Below are 19,105 nucleotides of genomic sequence, written 5' to 3'. Positions count from 1 at the left end.
AAAAGTAATGCTTAAAACACTTACCCAAATATTTCCATTATGGTCAGCTGTCCTTGTGTATCTCCAGTGATCACATGATCATCTTTAATGACCATGTGACAGAGGCCATGTGACAGATTCTCTGTGAACAAGTGCTTGCCATTTATTGAGTAAAGATGTAGAGAAAATCTCTCCTGTTAAAAAATGGCATATCATGTAATTAAATATCAGCAAATAAATACCAAATATCAAACAGAGCAAGACATCAAAACCCAAGTTCAGTTCATGTGCTAGACAAGAACAGTTAATGTGTAAGCCTACCACTTAGTTAATCTAAAAGTTTTATTTTCATTGACAATGCAAAATACTGTGTCCATATTATGTGAAAGCTTTTTGGAATGTAATCTATTTTTTTTAACTGGACAATCAGTACATAGAAATAGGAAGAATCATGATCTTCCTAAAACTTTGAACATGTATATGTGGATAATGTTCATTCAACAAAGTCACAAAAATCAATACATTTAAAACAAACTGACTTGAGGGTCTATACGGAAAATCATATGTCAATATAAACTCAAAAGATTGCTGAAAAAAAAAACCCAATTATTTTGGGCAAATTTTGCATGTTTTATTTAGAAACTGTGGTTGCAGGATACAATACAGGAATATTATTAGCCCAGGGAACCCTCATGATCTGACTGTTCCTAAAGGTCCTCAAATAAATTTGATATTTTCCTCCAATATTAATGTATTGTATATATAAAATGCTAACCAAATGGCCAGCTATCTGTTCACCTACATGTATCTTGTGATCTATTGGAAGAGTCTGGTGACACTACAGAAGACTTCTGTCAGAAGCACTATGCAGGGTATAACAAAAGCCAAAGGTCTATTGATCAACAGTATATTTCTGTCTATTTCATCTACAGCTACAGGTAGCTCTATGGGGTATACAACATAGCACAAATTATTTTGTATGGTACACCAAATGGCACTTAGTCTGTAACCTTACCTTAGGATCTATTGGAAAGGTCTCATGACAATACAGAATAATTCTGCCCATTTCATCAACAGCCAACAGTGGTATATGGAGTGTATATCCCATGGCACATGGAGGATGAAGAGTCCTCATGTAATGCCCTCTCCTTACTGTATGAAGTAGTACTGTTCCATCCTGTAGAAAAGACATAAATATGTGACAATGAAAAATGCAATCACAATCTTATTGTTCACCTTAAGAAGATCTGACAACATACGGATAAGATTCATATTTGTAAGCCTAATACCAAAACTCTGATTCTGTTTCTGTTGATTTTTTTAATTTCCTTTCCATTCATAAAATCTTTTTATTGGCAACTTTATCAGTTTTCCACTGTTCCAAGTGCTTGATAATTTCTTATCTAAAAAAACATCGGCATCTCTACAGTGTTCTAGGATTCCTATTTCCCGTTACCCAGGGCAAGTGAAATTTGGGTCAGGGAAAGTTAGGTACTTAGTTACACTTTCCTGTGGCAAGTTGAAAATTTCATATGCTGTAAGGATTTGTTTTGTTATGAAAGCAGTCATTAACTGTGGGAAAGTTGATTTTATACAGATTTTTCCCGAGGAAACCTCAATTTCTGAAAAATCCAAGAACATACCATATAGCATCAAACTAAGTAATGTTAGTTGGACTCGCTGTGATATTTCTGACTCAACTTCAAAACTGCTGTAATTCTGTACATACATGGCAGAACTCCAATGCCACTGTCCTTGTCATTTCATAGCCTTTTGAAAAAATCTTTATCTTTTCAGATGACTTCTACGAGGAACCTTTCTAAACCTACCTCTTTCAGACTGTAGAATTTGTTTGTTATAGAAAGGTGTTTGGATTACACAGGTTTATAATACATTATTAGTGTCATGAAGTGACTCCAAAAATTGTATGGTTTACAAAAGTTTTTGATATTTCTGACTTGGTTTAAACAAAATTTTACTTCTTCCTTGAGCACATTTTACTGATGTTGAACAAGTATATGGCAAGCCAAAGTAGACAAAATGCCCATTTATAAAAATTTATAATTTATATAAAAATATTTATAATTCATTTATTAATATTTATAATTCAATTATAAATATTTATAATTCAATTGTAAATATTCATAATTATTTATAGATATTAATAACTAGGCATTTTTGTCCACTTTGGCTTGCCATACAAGTATGACATGTATTTACCCGAGAGGCTGATGCCACCATGTCCTGTTCAGTAGATATGTACACTGCAGTTACCTCCCCTTCATGTCCATATAAGGTCTGTAGAGGTTTGGGGTTTACATTGACACTGAACCCACTCTGAAATACAAAACTATTCATGTTAAATGGCACACAGAAATTATCTCCCCTTATAGACCCTATGGGAACATAAATAGTTAACATATATACACTGCCAGAAGTGCCTCATATGTATGCTTGCCAACTAAAATTATTACATGACTTTGACCACTTGTCCCATTAACATAATATTTTATTTCAAATTTGACCCAAACCAGGTTTTGTTCAAATTATTTAAAAAACCTTGAACTCAAATTTATTTGTCTCTTAGAATTTGTGTTTTCACTCTCATTTCTCTGATTAGAAAATCAATAAAACCAATAATATATGTTCATTACTATCTAGAGTGGGATATGATAATCATACATGTATATAGCACCTGTACATCATATGGAAATCTGGTGTGCTACTATTGGCTGTATACACTTTCTTGTACTTGTAGTTTATCATATCAAATTTTACACAAATCACTATAAAAAAACTAATTCTTTACTTTCTTACAAAAGTGGGTTTCAAAGTGTGGTAGGACACAAAACACACAATCTTTTATTATTAAATTAAAATTAAATTAAAATTGTTAAAACCTATTATTAAATTATGTATTTCAGCTCACAAACTTATGATTTAGATGGGTCTATACTCTAATGTTCCTAAAAATAAACATTTTTGTAACAAATGTCAGGTAATTGCTGTAGGAGATGAAACTCATTTTTTGATAGTGTGTGAAAATTCTTCTAATGATAGAAAGGTTCTTGTTGAGTTGGTTGAAAACAAAGTTTCAAATTTCAAATTTTTAGATAATGAACAAAAATTTATTTATCTTCTTATTTCTGAAAACCAGAAAATAGTTTAGTGTAGTTGGAAAATTTATTTGCAGCAATGTATAATATAACTGTTTTATGTAATTGTACTTTTCTAACGAATCAATGCTCTTTTCCTCTTTGTATGTATACTATACTCATGTAGCCACCTGTGGGCCCTTAATTGGCAATAAAATATGTTCTATGATTCAAATTACTTCAGTAGAAGTAAGTTAAAAAGTGTGAGTCCAAAGACATGTAAATGAGTGGAAATTTTATAAATGAATTAAAGAGCACCTGTTGCTGAATCTGCCAAATGATGCAAGTTGTGTCACGGGAACCAGTCACAAGATGGCTGCCACAGTAGTCTAGGGATAAACAGCTTACTATATCTGTAAAATAAACATTTAAATATATCTAGAATAAAACATGGCAGCTGAGATATGATTGCTACACCAAATGACTTTAACCATGAATAGAAGAAGTGTGGAAAACATGTAAATTCAACAATAACTTTATTTTACTAGTAGCAAATAAAAAGGCATATATAATCTAAAAAATAGCTACATGTACATGTAGGAACTCACAAGGCATCACTCAATATTTGCTTCTAAAGAACACAGGCTTTTTTTTTCAAAATAATTGGATGAATTTATAAAAAAACTTTTTCATAAAACCATATATGTATTTAAATTACTGTCATATCACAAAATGTGATTGATACATCCATACTTTTGGTATGGAAATGTTGAAACAAAATAAAATGTTATGAAAAAAAAACATCATTGTATCTTTTTTTTCAGTATCAGTCTTCATAAACATCAGGCAGGAGGTGATTCATGCATGTCAAAAACCCACCAAATTCAATTTCATTTCTGATTCAGAAACAGTTACTGATCGCATAACAAGTCTTAGTTCTTCATTTGGTTGTTGCACTTTTGAGATAAAAAAAAATATAGTTTGTACATGAAATTGGCACTTAGCATGAGTTATCGTTCTTGATTTGGTTTGATTTGGTTAGTTTTATAGGGAGATAAAAGAATGATTTTCTCAAAAGTGCAGATCTGAATACAGAAATAATTACTGTTATGTGAAAATATAGCATATGTACACTGAGAAAGTATCGTTTGTTTGGTGGGTTTTTCTACACCATGAACCATTTTACCATTGACAGTGTCTGAATTTTATGTGGACTGGTACTTTTAAATGTATTAAGTGGTACTGTAAGGTTAAATCAGTACAACAAAACAGATACAGCCCTTGGATGGTATAATCATCAACCATCTTCTCATTCTTCATTGGAAATTCCCCATACCCATAGAATCCCACTTCCATTTCTCAATAAATCATTATCAAATGAAATTACTAATTTTTTTTTATTCAATATTTAAATAGTTGTTTTTAATCAAATTAGGTATAATTTTGAAACAAATGAATACTTTTTAAATGATTTCCTCCATCCTCCCCATTCTCCCATATATGGTTCCCCTCTCCTCCCCACATGCCAGAAAGGGAAGTTTACACCATACAGTATTGTATCATGCCTTTATCAAAGTTACCCACCAACATGCCTGACAATATGATTGACTTTCTTGGCCTTCCCAAGGTGATACACCTGTAGACTGTTATCCCAATGTCCTCCACTGATCAACAACTTTGCATCATGGGATACCACAAATAATTTTGGCTCTACTTTGATACCAGGAGCAAATGGAACAGTCAACCTCCTCTTACACCTGTAAAATAATTTTTTTTTTTTTAAATTAACGTATATGTATTTGTTTAAATTTTTGTAATTTTTCTGTAAATAGTATATTTCCTTGATGGCATAATGTGCAGATAGGTTCCTCACACAGCTCTCTTCATTTTGCAAACATTCAATAATAATAACAACAAAATAAAACCACACAAAATCAATAAGAATCTCAACCCTGTAGCAGATCAACAAAGAAAGATTAAGGTCTTTTCATATATTTCTAGCAATAAAATAACTCTCAATTCTAAAGATACAATCATAATAATAGAACTATTAAGCATGGAAAAATGACACCAATGATACTTTATTTTCATTTTATTTCAATGCTACAAAGGACACATAAGTTACGTACTTGTTAGGAGTTATAGATGGGTCTTTCTCAAACAGGAAGTAGTTGGCAATAGTTTTATCATATGGTAACCACCCATGCATGCCAATCTTGCCATCCTCAGAAACTGTCACCTAAATATAAATACAATGTATACTATTGACTTCACATGATACATTCAGAACTTAAATTTTGGGCATAAACTTGTTTCACAGGAAAAGACAAAAAATGGACTGGCAAGAATTACCTGCTGGCGAGAACTAATCTTTGACCAGTACAAGTGGTATCAATGTTCAGTTCACTTTTAAAAACATTTCATTTTTTACCTGTAAGGTTCAATAAATCCCAAACAAACTGAAATTGATCCTTATAATAAAATTTGACCATATGATCCCTATCATTACCATAGAGTCTGGCATGCCGTGCTGTATAATGGATCTAGCCTGACTTCTGGGTACACATACATAGGCAAGTGGGTCAGTATCCTGTGAAACCTACAATAAAATAATGATTTTCTTATAACATTGACTGATTTATAGATTTATGTGCAACTTCAACTGACAGAAAATTCAAGTAATTCAAGATGATCTGTTTGCCCAATAGAACGGGCCATATTTTGACACACTGGGCTGAATTTTAAATGGCTTCACAACTGAAAGTGCAACACATAAGAATCATATGAACTACAACATATGAAATGACAAACTTTATATCAGATTCATGTTTTAAATATTTTCCTTCTATGAAGCAACTGGTTAGGCAAAATTGAGTAGCTGTCTTTGTAAGATTCATGCAAAATCTGAGCAATGTGATACACTCCCAAAAAGACTACATATTTTTTTTTTTTTTTTTTTTTTTTTTGTAATTAAGTTGTTTTATGGGTCTTTATTATGAAATGTGTAATCATTCATTCAAATCTGCCTGCTCTTACGAGATAATATTCATTGAAAATCAAACAGTTTCTAATGTATTTCAGTGTCATTTACAGAGTTATCTCCTTTAATTTTGAAATCTATAGTGCATTCTATATATTCTTTATTTAAACCGGTATATGAAAAACTGAATGTTAATTTCTGCTTACTATAGCAATTCAAACTAAATATCAAAAAAAAAATGTGGAGGCTTTTCACCCATGAATGACATTTTGCATGATTCTTAGCTGGAGTGCTAGTTAAAAATACTTCAAATGAAACATACATTTACAAAATAGACTTTTAGGTTACTGATAAACTGGAAGATACTGAGAGGTCTGTCAATCTTCACAGATCTAGCTACAATCTCATCTACTGTCATTCTCTTTGGATGGGGTTCCTGTAATAGAGACATGTACGGAAGAGTAATATAAATATTTCTATTGGAAGACCATGCATACAGATAGATGTACAGCAGTGAACTATAAACATGTGTGTTGTATGAACAATTATTATCTAGATAGAAGTTAATTAATGATCAAAAAGTTATCAATGTTTACTCTTAGACTTTATCACACCAAGAGTCCACAACGTTTTTTTCTTGTGACAATAACTTTACTTGACATCACTGATAATTTGAAATATTCATCCTCCTACCACAAAAGTTTAAAATCAATTTGGAAATAGCAATAAATTATTGAAAAAATCTATACAATGATAAAGAGCTTTGCCAAGTGCAGCATTATTTAACCACAGAGGTCAAACCCTGAACAGCTGGGGCAAGTGTGGACACAATATTAGTTTTTGACACACTTAGCATAGGAACTTACAATTCATTATGGACACAACAATTGGTTTTGACAAAATACAGCATAAAATTTGAAATTCAATTAAAAATTTTAAATCAGACCAACAATTAAAATGTCGCTTTTTTTGGGATGTGCCCCCTTTGACTGTTTATAACTCAAAAAACAGCCCAAGATATCTAGAATCTGATTGAGAAATGCAGTCAGGGATTTTCAAAGAATCCAATTAAAAAAATTCAAAATACACAAAAAATAAAAAAGTAGATTTCTTGGGGTGTCACCATGTTGCCCATTCGACCCCTTCTAACTCAAAAATAATAAGAGATACCTGAAATTGGATTGACAATTGCAGACAGGGATTTTCATGTTGAATCCACATTAAAACAATATTCAAAATTGGACCAAAAATAAAAAAAAGTTTATTTTTTGTGGGGTGTGGACCCTTATAACTAAAAAAAAATAAGAGAGATCTTCAATTTAATCAAAAAATGGCAGGCAGGGATTTTCATATGGAACCCAAAATAAAAAATTCTAAAAATCGAACAAAAAATGAAGTCATTGTTTCCGCCCCCCACCACCCCCTTTTGGCCCCTAATTTCTGGAAAATTCAAATCTTTACCCCATATATCCATGTCTGTATATTGTGATAGAGAATACTGTGAAACAATATAATTGACATTCCTATGTTTTTCTGGAGTTTTATAGTTGAATTCTATGTACTGCTTGTTTTAGGCCCCTTTTTAGCCCCTAATTCTAAATTGGTTGGGGGTATACCAGTAACCCTTAAAATCAATTCATAAAATGTAATAAAGATCAACTGACTAATACTTAATTTATCACACCTAAACTAAGGTTCTATGGACAATGCCAATGAAGACATTCAAGAAGACTATGCCATAAGTAACCAATATACGACCCCAATATTTATTTATTTATTTAATTCCTTGTAATATACACAATTATATGTTGGGTCCTCAATACCTAGAGTTTCATGACATTTTGTGCAGTAGTTTCCAGAGAGTTGTGCTTACAACAGCCTGATAGACAGCTAGAGAGACAGTCTGACAGACAGCTAGAGAGACAGACGGAACTAAAAAAATGTCTCCTCACTGAAAATCAATTTGGAAAGTACAGTAAAAGATACTGATTTAATATAATTTACAGTAACAGCTGTTACAGGATAGCACACATACATCATGTACATATTATGTTCTAATCTTTGTACTTTTTCGTTCTAATCCTTGTACTTTTTTGTTCTAATCCTTGTCAATATACTATTATTACAAAAAAAGCAACACCAAACATCATAGTAATCATATCCCTTTCAACAAGTCAAAGTTTTAACAGACAGAAAATAATATGATATTTACTTCATGTATTGCAAATTAATGTGTTAAATAAATTGTTGTGCCAGACAGGAAAATTGAGTAGTAGTAGCTTTACAAACAGTTGTGACATGACCTATCTTTTTTCAATATTTTCTATATGAACAAGGTGTCTGAATAATTTGAAAATACATGTACTGCATCATGTAACATTTTTTCAAACTGGTGTTAAATTTCATGCTACAATGTATCAGCTGGTAGATAAGGGGATTAATGTGTGTTCTTTATACATATAAAAGAGAAGGCATACAACATACATGTATGTCCAAATATTTTAGTAGAAATCATTATGAAATCTTGTCTCAGCACCATAAAATATCTACATGTAGTCAACACTCAGAAACAATAGATATTAAAACACTGCATTATGATTTAGTACATTCCATGATGAGATATAGAATAAAAATAGCTGCTAACCTTCATTAACTGAGTTGGAGTCTGTCCAAAGTTGTTTATCATACCCTCAAGAGCTTTTCTGTCAAACTCATTAGTAATGGCATCCAAATCAACAGCACCTATTACAGAAAAAAACATTAAATGTTTTTTTTTAACATTCAGAAATCACCACTTAAAATTATTAGGTTTTGAATCTATAGATAAAAAAATGGATTATTTTTATTAAAAAAATATTACTGGTTGTGTCTAGCTTTCTTATATGGTTTGAATGGGTACAGGCACCCTGTCCTTTCTTTCAAATTTTCGCAAACTAGATTTTAATGATTGAATGAAGTGCCTTCAAATTTAACTGAAACATGTTAGAATGCCCCTTTTTGGCCTACATTACCCTGCCCTTTTGAAAAGCTACAGGGAATACTATTTCCCATTCCTTATTTGTAATTATGAGCTGTGGTAATATAAAAGTTTATCAAGCTTTTTGATTGTCTGTCTGTAAACAAAATGTGTAATTTATCTGCCTTTGCCTGGCAACAGACAGCAGTGACAATTTCAGTGAGAAAAATCAGGGTTCTCACTTCTTGCCTGTCTGTCTGTCTGTCTGTAAACCAAATATATAACCTACCCTCATATGTACAGTAGTAAAAAACATTGAGAGCTTCTACAGCAGCAGGCCCCTTCTGTTTGTGTCCAAATATCAGGTCAATCCAACTGTGAAGATTTTCTGATACATATTCTGATTCCTGTAAACATTAATAGGTGACTATAAAAACTAAAAGGAAGCATCTGACCAAAATAATGATAGAACAAACAAAAAATTGTGAGAGAATAGAACTCTCTTCCTCAAATCATTATAAATACAATTACACTGCAACCGTTCTATATGTAAAAATGCATTGACAATATATTTACAAGTGTTTTTTTTTTATATCACTTTCTGAATATAATTTTCTGTTGTGATGTCACAAACGTTACATTGTTTTGAAGTTGCCAGGATGTTGCACACATCAGATTAAAAACACAGTTTATCATGCTTAAAATGTTTTAAAACATTTTTGCAGTATAAAGACAATAACAGTGCATTAACTTGACAAAAACTTTTGTCAAACCCATGAAAATGCTGGACAGAGCCTTCATCTGTACATAAGTTTATTATATTTATGTCAGTCAGTGCACTGTTATTGTCTGCCAGTAATACATAGATCATGACTAGTGGGTCCCTCAAATATATTTAGCTGTAACCAAATAAAGAACATTATAAACTGCTTCCTATAGTTTCCAATCTCAAACAAATTTTCTCATCTTTTGACACTTGACATGATCAATCTATTTTCTATATTTCATCTCACTGAATCAAGCAAGAAAATACATTCATTATAAAACAAAATTCCCCATTTGAAACTGTATACACCAAACCACTGCTTGGGAATTGCATATGCTCAAACAAAATTATTTAAAAGATCATAAAAATTTGCTTCCAATAGTTTCCTATCTCAAATAAATTTGGTCATCTTTTGACACTTGACATGCTCAATCTATTTTCTTGATTTTATCAAACTGAATTCAGCAAGAAAAAACATTTTATAATAAACATTATTTCCCAAATTTAAAAAAAAATATATATATAAAATCAGTGTCCATAAGTCATGTTCATCAGACATGATTTTATGAAGCCAATAAAAAAAAAGCGAAAAAAATTGACAAAATTGGAAGTAATCATACAGTTAAATGAGAGACACCATGGTAAAATCCAGAATTGAAAAAGTAGTAAACCATTTAGAACAGAAGAAAATCATGTCTCATACATAAATATGTTAATGTAAAGAAGCCATATAATGCCTTAGAACTTACAAGAGCCTGCATGTTTTTATGTACAAAGTCCTCAGGAGACTCCGCCCACTTTGGTAACTTTACATCACCCACTTGTTCCCTAGTAATCTGAAGCTTTCCAAGGTCAAAAGCTGGAACAATGTAATACAAAAATACTGAATTTAAGCTCAGAAGTGAAATTGGTTACAATTCAATTTGCTGTAATGGAATCCATAGGTTTAATTAAGTCAATATAATGCTTCACAGGGCACATCTTGAAGAGATTGCAGAGGTTGAACTTCAAACAGCTGGGGCAAGTACAGACATATCATTCCAGCTTGATGCTGATCTGAATTTTGGTTTTAATTAAATATTCCACACTGGGTAAGATATTAACAAGAATGAAAGTGTCCTTTTTTGGCCCCGTATTCCACAGTTCAAGTCACGACCCCCAAAATCAATTCCAGACTTCCTTTTGGGGTATGGCATCTTGTGATAAAATTTCAGAGATCCAATCACTTATATGTAAGTTACTGTCAAGATATTGCCTTTTTTCATTGACAGTTTGGTACATTTAATTTCTTTCATAATAATATTGCTAGCTCCAAAGTGCTGACATTTCTCTGGATTCCAATACGAAACACAAAATTTTATGAATAGCATATTAAAAAGGTTACAAGAACATAAAAAACAGTAAACCAGCTGGGATTTATTTTCAATTTCCCCTTAAATTCTGAATTCAAAAATTAAATACATGATTTAGAAATCAACCTACTTACCATTTTCATTGATCAGGAACTCTGGTAGATAGAAGAATTCTGGGATCAGTTCTTTGACATCGTTAGGATTCTCCATCAACATATTCCATGTCCCAGGAACAGAGTGGAACTGTCGATCTGCCACATCAAATCTGTAATATAGGGAAACATGTCTAAACCTAACCAAAGTACACTGAAAAGCTTCTAAACCAACCCTGAATATACAGAAAACCTGTTTGAACCTAACCCTGAATATTCAGAAAACCTGCCTAAACCAAATGCTGAATATACTGAAAACCTGACTGAACCAAACCCTGAATATACTGAAAATATGTCTAAAACACACACTTTTCAGGTCCCATTGTATCAGTTTGAATGAATTAACCAATCACTTGTCTAAATCTAACAAATTCAAAGAGGTTTGTTTTAGACAGGTTTCACAGTATATATATATTGTACAGTCAAATCTGTATTAACAGAAAATCTTTATAAACCAGAAATCTTAAGAAATATCTTTATCTTAATTTTGATGCATTTTAAACCTGTATAAACTGAAAACACCTGTCTAAACTAAACTAAACCTGCAGTCTGAGTTCAGTTTATATACATAAAGGTATTACTGTATATAGTTAAATATACTAGATGAAGCTCAGACATTACCACCAGAGATTTGTCTAAATATTTATGTAAAAAAGATTATTCAATACAATATTTAGACAAGATGAGTAAATCAGAATACTGCCTGCTTAAAGGTGGAAGAAAATCATACCAAGTGTTCTGTCCAACTGGGACAGAAAACAGAAGACAAGAATGTTTAACAATCCCATATCATTGTCTTAAAGTTACAGATAAATGTCTCTTTTTTCACATGTTCAAATAACACATTACTGTGAAAGTCTTATTATTCATGGGGTACCAATTTTCGTGGATTTCATGGGTTTTGTGTACCATAAAATTTGATTCCCAACAAAAAGAAAATATTCAATGTATTTGTATGAAAGAGTTGTCAAATCCACAAATTCAAGAATCAACAAACTGATCATTTTCCCTTAAACAACAAAAATTGGCACCCACGAAAAAATAGTACTTTCACAGTATTTGATCATAAAAAACAAAACAAAACAAAAAAACATCTGCTGTGGTGGAATTTATTAAAGTTAGGAAGCATTTTAATATTAGCATAGTATGCTCACAAAGGATACATTAGAAAAGAGGACAGACCCATTGTAGACTCTCTAAAGAATTAAACTGAGAGAATTTTCTGAAACCAGCATCACAAGATATCATATTATGTGGCAGTACTTGAATTCTTAAAATGAACAGACAGTCTGAACATCAGACTGAAAATATACCTTGCACCCTGTAGCTCTATATGCAGGCTTGTGAAAGGCTCCATTCTAATCAAATAATGCATGACTCCAGCAGCATTTGAATAATGAGTTCCATAATGGAATTTCTCTATAACACCAGAAGGATCCTCAAAAGTTTCAAACCTGCAATTGATAATAAACTATTTTAACAACATTAAAAATCTTTAGTAAATGGTCAAAATTACGATTTTGTTGGCATCCTTTGTGTACACAATAGAACTTGTACAAAATGGGGATGGTACTCCAGTTTCATAAAAAAAAAGTCAAATTGAGATTTTCTCTAATCTTCTATGTCTAGCAATCTGATTGGGTTATTTTTTTTGTTGAGGAAAGATTTAATAAAAATTCAATTTGAAATATTTCATGAAACAGGACTTACCATGCATGTACTTAAGGAGACAGACCTAGGGTAAGGGACATAACTCTTAAAATCAATGATATGTTGGTATCATATTCAATTTTACTAAAGCCTTTCAAGCTTTCATTTGATGCAGAATGAAATACATCCAAGCTACTTCGATGGTTACATGAGATTGACATAAATGCTGAATACAAACGTTCAAATGATTTGTAAGAGTTGTGTCCATTACCTTAGGTCTATCTCTTTAAGTTAGTACATACTTTTCTAGTATTTCCACATGCTTGGTTACATTCATAAGCGATTTCAAACTAAAAATTCTCTCATTTCCTTTGCTTCTCTACATATTCTAGGTTCAAGTGACCTGTTTTGAAAAAAATTGTGTTGATGAAGGATTTTAAAATAAATGTCTATCTAGGGATTTTTAAAAGAATCCAGGGCCCTGTTTCAAAAAAAAAAATTCTGTTATATATTTTCATCAAAAACTTCCCAAATTAAAAAGTTGAGGAAAAATTCAATTTCAACTCTTTTTTTATACAAGTGGCCCCAGGTCCAGCTCAGACCATATTTTAGTACTTACTTTTCTCGGAGTATTCCCTCATTCTTATGATTAACAGCACCAATAGGCTTAGACAGATCCCTGTAAACTGTACAGCTGTTTAGGTTAAGGGTCTCTGAATCATAGTCACTCAGTATCCATGGAAACTGAAAAAAAAATGTAATTAATAATTTTCACTCAGTATCAACAGAAACTAAGATAATAAAATATTTTTAGCTTTTATCATAAAACAACTAGAAAAATGTTAGAAAAAAAGAAATTAAAGTACTAGTTTACCAGCTAAAAGAGAAGTCCTGCATGTCTTTAAATATACAGTGAAATTTGTCTGAACTGAACCATGAATAAACCTACATATATCCCCTGATGACTGAAGTCCCTTCTTATTAGTTTTTATGAACATATGACCCTGTGTGAACAAAAAAAAAAACACCATAATAGATCGCATTTTTAATAAAGTTTCACTGCAGATTCTCCCCAAGGTCCAAGTGATTGTAATTTCTATAAGGTTTTGGCTGAAGGAAAAAGTGTCTATACTAAAAAAAAATAAGAAAATTTGAAAAATGTAAAATGGCAGGACACTAATCGCGGAAATTTCAATAAACACCAAATAGTTAAAGAGTCACATGCATCTTTAATTGCTCACCAAGAATGATGGGAGCAGAAACTTACCACTGGATATTGACTGAGATCATTGTATGTCCTTCCTGCGATAGTGTTTAACTGCATTAGGTACTGAAAATTAGTTATCTCCCTTTGAACCCATTTCTGAAAGGAAGGATAAAAGATTTTTACAGGCATATCTTAATCATGTTATTCTTGAAAGTCACTACATGAATATCTTCATAATAATGAGAAAATCACTTTGTGTTTTTTACCCTCATTGCAATTTATCTCTCTGTCTTTCATTTTAAAATTTTGTCATAGAATATTTCTGATAGAAAAGTGAAAAGGGACAAAAATGTTTGCCTACCTCTGTAAGATCATAGAATATTTCTACAAGAAGTATATAATAAAACAAGCTTGCTTACCTGTGTAAGACCAGAAGACTTCAGAAGTTCTGCTGGTGATCTGGACCCGTAGTAGATTAGATTTGGAGGTCTTAGTCCCAATATACGGCTGTACACTTTGTTCCTTACCTGGTAATATATTGCATGTGTCAGTGGTGCTTCATCAACTTTCTTAGAAATTTTATTGTATAAAACAATTTCATGGTAATAGGGTATGTAAATTTTGTTCTGGTTTCCTTTTCTTTACTGAAATTTCCAACGCAGAACATATTGAAAACCGAAGGCTGGTCTGAATTTATTAAAAAAAACAAGCATAACAGTCACCCTCCTGAATTCTAAATTAGACTTGAATACTAAGATATTCTATAATTATTATGTAAAATAATTAGACAACTACTGTACATTGTATAGACTGGAAATGAAAAAAAATAAACAGATAACACTTTGTGATCAGTATACAACATGAAGCTTCAAGAAGTGTCATTTTTCAATACCTGCCAAATTCATGCATCATGTTCATTCTACAAATACTGCATATGATGATCATTTTTTAATCAAGTTAAAATTCAAAATGACATGGTTATTATTATTCTACAACACTGGTGGCGCCTGATATTGAAGCTAAATTAAAATAGGTAGTTCATGAAAAGGAAGATAAAAAAATGAGCTAGCATGTAATATACTGTCAATAACTATGATGACTGTACATCATCCATAAATATACTATCAATGCATTGTGGTTGCTCAAATAGAGCTTCTGCAGCATAACTATCCAGCTTTTTTTTCAATGCAAACACACAAGCAGTCCTATGGAATGTTTGCATTTAAAATATTTAAATAAATACAGATGTTAGCTTACACTTTAATAACAGGCAAAAACACTATGTTTAATTAAATATACATTCATCTAGATCTACCTTTTTCTGAAAATTGAGGAAGTAATTTGTTTGGTCAACAAGGAACAGTTCCAATGCACTCCTCCTCAAATTATACCTCCTAAAGTGAATCTCCCTTAGTTGAGGTAATGCCCACTTAAAATCCTCACCACCTGAAATAAGTCATTAATGCAATAAAAATTAGATTGGGAAGATTTTTTCAATAATTTTAATAAAAAAACACTCATACATATAATAAAAAAAACAGTGCCAATAGAGCATTCTAATCAAAATTAATTTCAGTAATTAAGCATGGTGTTAAAATTATAAAGCACTGAAAAGCACAGCCCTATGTTGGCCTAGGGAAAAATATCATCAGCCCTCTTCCCTATAAGTAAAAGTCTCATAAGTCTAAAACATCTTAAGTATACAGTGTATCCTTGACAGTAATAGATACAATTTTAACAAATGACCTTAAAACCACCGAGGGTCAGATTTCATTCAGGATGTTATCTGCTGTGATTTGGTTGACCAAATACAAAAACTTTAAAATAGGGATAACTAGGCCAAGACCAGATTCTGAGGTCTGATAAGATTTAAGATGTCATCCAACTTGTGATAAGTGACAAATCTATCAATAAGGCCTCTCCTACTTATGACTTTGTGTTTATACAAGTTACACTTGCCTCATTATAAAGAAACACAACTAAAAATTTGAAAGAAACTAACAAACAGACAATGAAATTTTCCTGTCCTCCATTCGGACTGAAAAAACAATTAATTGAAAACAGATGGACTGACTAACTGGAAACAGATGGACCAATCTTAATTGGAAACAGACGAACTGACAAATTGAAAACAGATGAACCGACTTTAGAAAGATCACATAGAAATGAAATAAATCATAAACAACTGTTAGCCTTACCTTCTTCTTTGTTAGAACTCATATCAAAGAAATACACATGAGTGGTAGTGACCTCTAGACGACCTTTGTATACATTCACCATGGTAACCAGGTCACATTCTTCTGACAGTACCAGTTTCTCTTTATCACCCATAGCATCAGGTCTGAAAAATGCAAGGGAAAGCTCATTAGGAAAACACACATGCCATTAAGCAAAACGAAATCAGACACAAATTCAATCCCAAAGATCTAATGATTGAATTCTTTACTGTTAGCAAGTGTACATTCAATATGATAAACATGTGCATATGTAGCACAAGGGTACACCCATTTGCAACTTTTTTGTAATACCCCTATGGTCCACCTATACATGTAAGGTCTAAGAAACCAACCCATTGAGGAAATTGATATCAAATTATTATTTTCTTAATTTTACAAAATATTCAAGCAACACTTACTCATCTGGGTTCATAGCAACCCATTCTTCATCACCTATGATGTCATCAGCCATGTTTTCCTTGGATACCAAAGCTTCCTTAGCAATAGCGAGCTTTTTCAGCTGGTCCCCAATATCTAAGTCATCAACTCCTAGAAAAGAAATATAAAATCCAACTTTTTTTATCTGTAAACTTTTTCAGACCAAGCTATGATTATTTGCAATTTTGAGAAAATTCTACATCATTTTTAATGAAAGTTCTTGCATTTCTTATTATTATTTTTTTTTTTGTAATAACATTTCACTTGTAATATTTGCCAATAAAATGCTTCGAAGGGGTATGATACCTTCTAGTTTCTGGTCCCTTTGTGGCCCCTTATTTTTACTTGGCTATACTCACAACTCTATATATTAATCCTAGTCTTCCTTTTGTGGTATGGCATCTTTTAGTAAAACTTATATGAGATCAATATACTTTAACTCAAGTTATTGTCTGGACAATAGTTGTTTGGCCTCTAATTTCTAAAGTGTTCAAATCTTTACCCCAAAAACCAATACCAGTCTGACTATTGTGGTGTAGAATATTATGGAAAAATATCATAGATGTTCTTATTCTTCTACTTGAATTAAATAGTTAAATTCTATGAAATGCCTGTGTTTGGCACCTAATTCTAAAATGGTTAGGGCCATTACCCTTAAAATCATTAACGACCTCCTTTTTATGGTTAAGAATCTTGTTCTGAAATTTAATAAAGACCAACCAACTGATATTCAAGTTCTCCCAGGGAAACCAAGTGTCTATGGACTACGACACAGACAATAACAACGTGGACGACAATCACAGCATCATACAATAAGACAGCTCCAAAATTTTTGCAGTCAAATAAAACATAACAAAACAAAAAAAAACACAATAATTATTGAACTCATGAACAAGAAAGTGAAGACAATTAAGCACCAAATACATATAATTAAAAATAACTTCATTTTGTGATATCAGTGTAAACCCATTTACATACTTAAGAGAATCAAGGTTAACTGAAACTAGGTACATGTAAATCTACATGTACATGTCACAAACAGACTGACAAAAGAACAAATTAACTCAACATGATATCCTAATTTCAGATATAACTCCAAACCTGACTTTAGGATGTCAACAAAGCAGAAATTGGCCAAATTACATGTAGAAAATATACAATAAAACAGAAGAATCATAACATTACAATCTGAATGAAAATATTTAAATAAATTCCAATTAATTCTGTAAATTGGATATACATATCATTTATCTGTTTCAATGTACAATCGCAAAAAAATTAGTAAGGTTAAAAACCCCAATAAAGATGATAGGTATGAAAGCTTAAAGAAAGTGAATCAAATACCTAAGTTATCCCTCTGCATGCTTGCTTCTATATGTGGATCAAAGCTATAATTGGGTACTAGTTTTACCCTCATTCTGGAGAAGTTCTCCTGGTTAGACATTTTCCAGTGGATTTCTCCATTATTCCTGAAATAAACAAATTAGCAAAGTACCATCTGGAATCATTGAATTAATAAAGCACCCCTTATTAAAGGATTACTACAACTATTTACAAAAAGATCACTTTTATCTAAATGGACCCAAATCAGACAGTAGCTACTTCCCAAGAGGAAGATTATTTTTTCAGATTAAAATGAACAGAAACACTAAAAATTACCCTAAATTAACCCCCTTATGTTACAAAGAACACAAGTAAGGGTTAGGCCATCAGAACAATTCAAATTCCCACCTGGAAACAAAATGAACAACTGCCATAACAGGTGGACAGACAAAAAAATATTTTTTATCAATAAGTATTTAGACCTTGAAATATTGTAGCTAAATATTGGCAAAAAAGTACCGAAGGATCAGCAGTGGTATGACAACTAACAACTCTGCAGAGTTTGAAGCAATTCAAATACAGCATTCTTGACATAAGAGGTGACAATAATTTGTATGCTGTCCTTTCTGTTTCCTTCTTGTTGACATTTGTATTTTGTACATGTAGTTACTGGTTTGTCATATGAGTGTTTGTTGTGTACAACAATATTAACATTGGTCCAAGGGCTGAACAATGTGAGCCATACAGCATTTTGAAGGCTAGAAAGTATAACATGGATAATGAAAATGGATATGGTGAATACATCAAAAAGACAAAAATGCCACCTGGATGAAAAATGTCAGCTTAAGGCCACCCATGGGTCTTCAATGAACAGTGAGGAAACCCTCACACCACAGAGCAGGCTGAAACTGGACCAAAAACAACAATTGTCCTGTACTTTTTCGCAGAATAACAACAGTTTTGAAGTCGAAAATATCATACTGAGCCAGAT

The 19,105-nt window shown here is 31.9% G+C and overlaps 1 protein-coding gene across 2 annotated transcripts in view; it reads right to left on the bottom strand.

Annotated features, from left to right (window-relative positions):
• The window catches only part of LOC148599374 (neurobeachin-like protein 1), a 71,839-nt gene that overhangs the window by 9,330 nt on the left and 43,404 nt on the right, over positions 1–19,105 (bottom strand). For both annotated transcript variants that reach the window (XM_088557071.1, XM_088557072.1), the window contains 20 exons: positions 18,136–18,260; positions 16,773–16,902; positions 16,336–16,478; positions 15,453–15,583; positions 14,557–14,664; positions 14,198–14,293; positions 13,550–13,674; positions 12,594–12,734; positions 11,263–11,393; positions 10,526–10,635; positions 9,300–9,417; positions 8,699–8,796; positions 6,377–6,490; positions 5,584–5,673; positions 5,204–5,313; positions 4,659–4,831; positions 3,393–3,487; positions 2,200–2,316; positions 995–1,156; positions 25–173 (listed from right to left, as the gene is read on the bottom strand). In XM_088557071.1, the coding sequence (XP_088413197.1) occupies positions 25–173; positions 995–1,156; positions 2,200–2,316; positions 3,393–3,487; positions 4,659–4,831; positions 5,204–5,313; positions 5,584–5,673; positions 6,377–6,490; positions 8,699–8,796; positions 9,300–9,417; positions 10,526–10,635; positions 11,263–11,393; positions 12,594–12,734; positions 13,550–13,674; positions 14,198–14,293; positions 14,557–14,664; positions 15,453–15,583; positions 16,336–16,478; positions 16,773–16,902; positions 18,136–18,260 (2,466 nt within the window). The remainder of the gene's footprint in view (positions 1–24; positions 174–994; positions 1,157–2,199; positions 2,317–3,392; positions 3,488–4,658; positions 4,832–5,203; positions 5,314–5,583; positions 5,674–6,376; positions 6,491–8,698; positions 8,797–9,299; positions 9,418–10,525; positions 10,636–11,262; positions 11,394–12,593; positions 12,735–13,549; positions 13,675–14,197; positions 14,294–14,556; positions 14,665–15,452; positions 15,584–16,335; positions 16,479–16,772; positions 16,903–18,135; positions 18,261–19,105) is intronic.

Source organism: Perna viridis, chromosome 13, assembly GCF_037379345.1.
Source record: "Perna viridis isolate PV_CMFRI_1.1 ecotype Kerala chromosome 13, ASM3737934v1, whole genome shotgun sequence".
NCBI lineage: Eukaryota > Metazoa > Mollusca > Bivalvia > Mytilida > Mytilidae > Perna > Perna viridis.
Note: the sequence above shows the minus strand (reverse complement) of the source record. Positions and strands in the feature narration are given on the sequence as shown.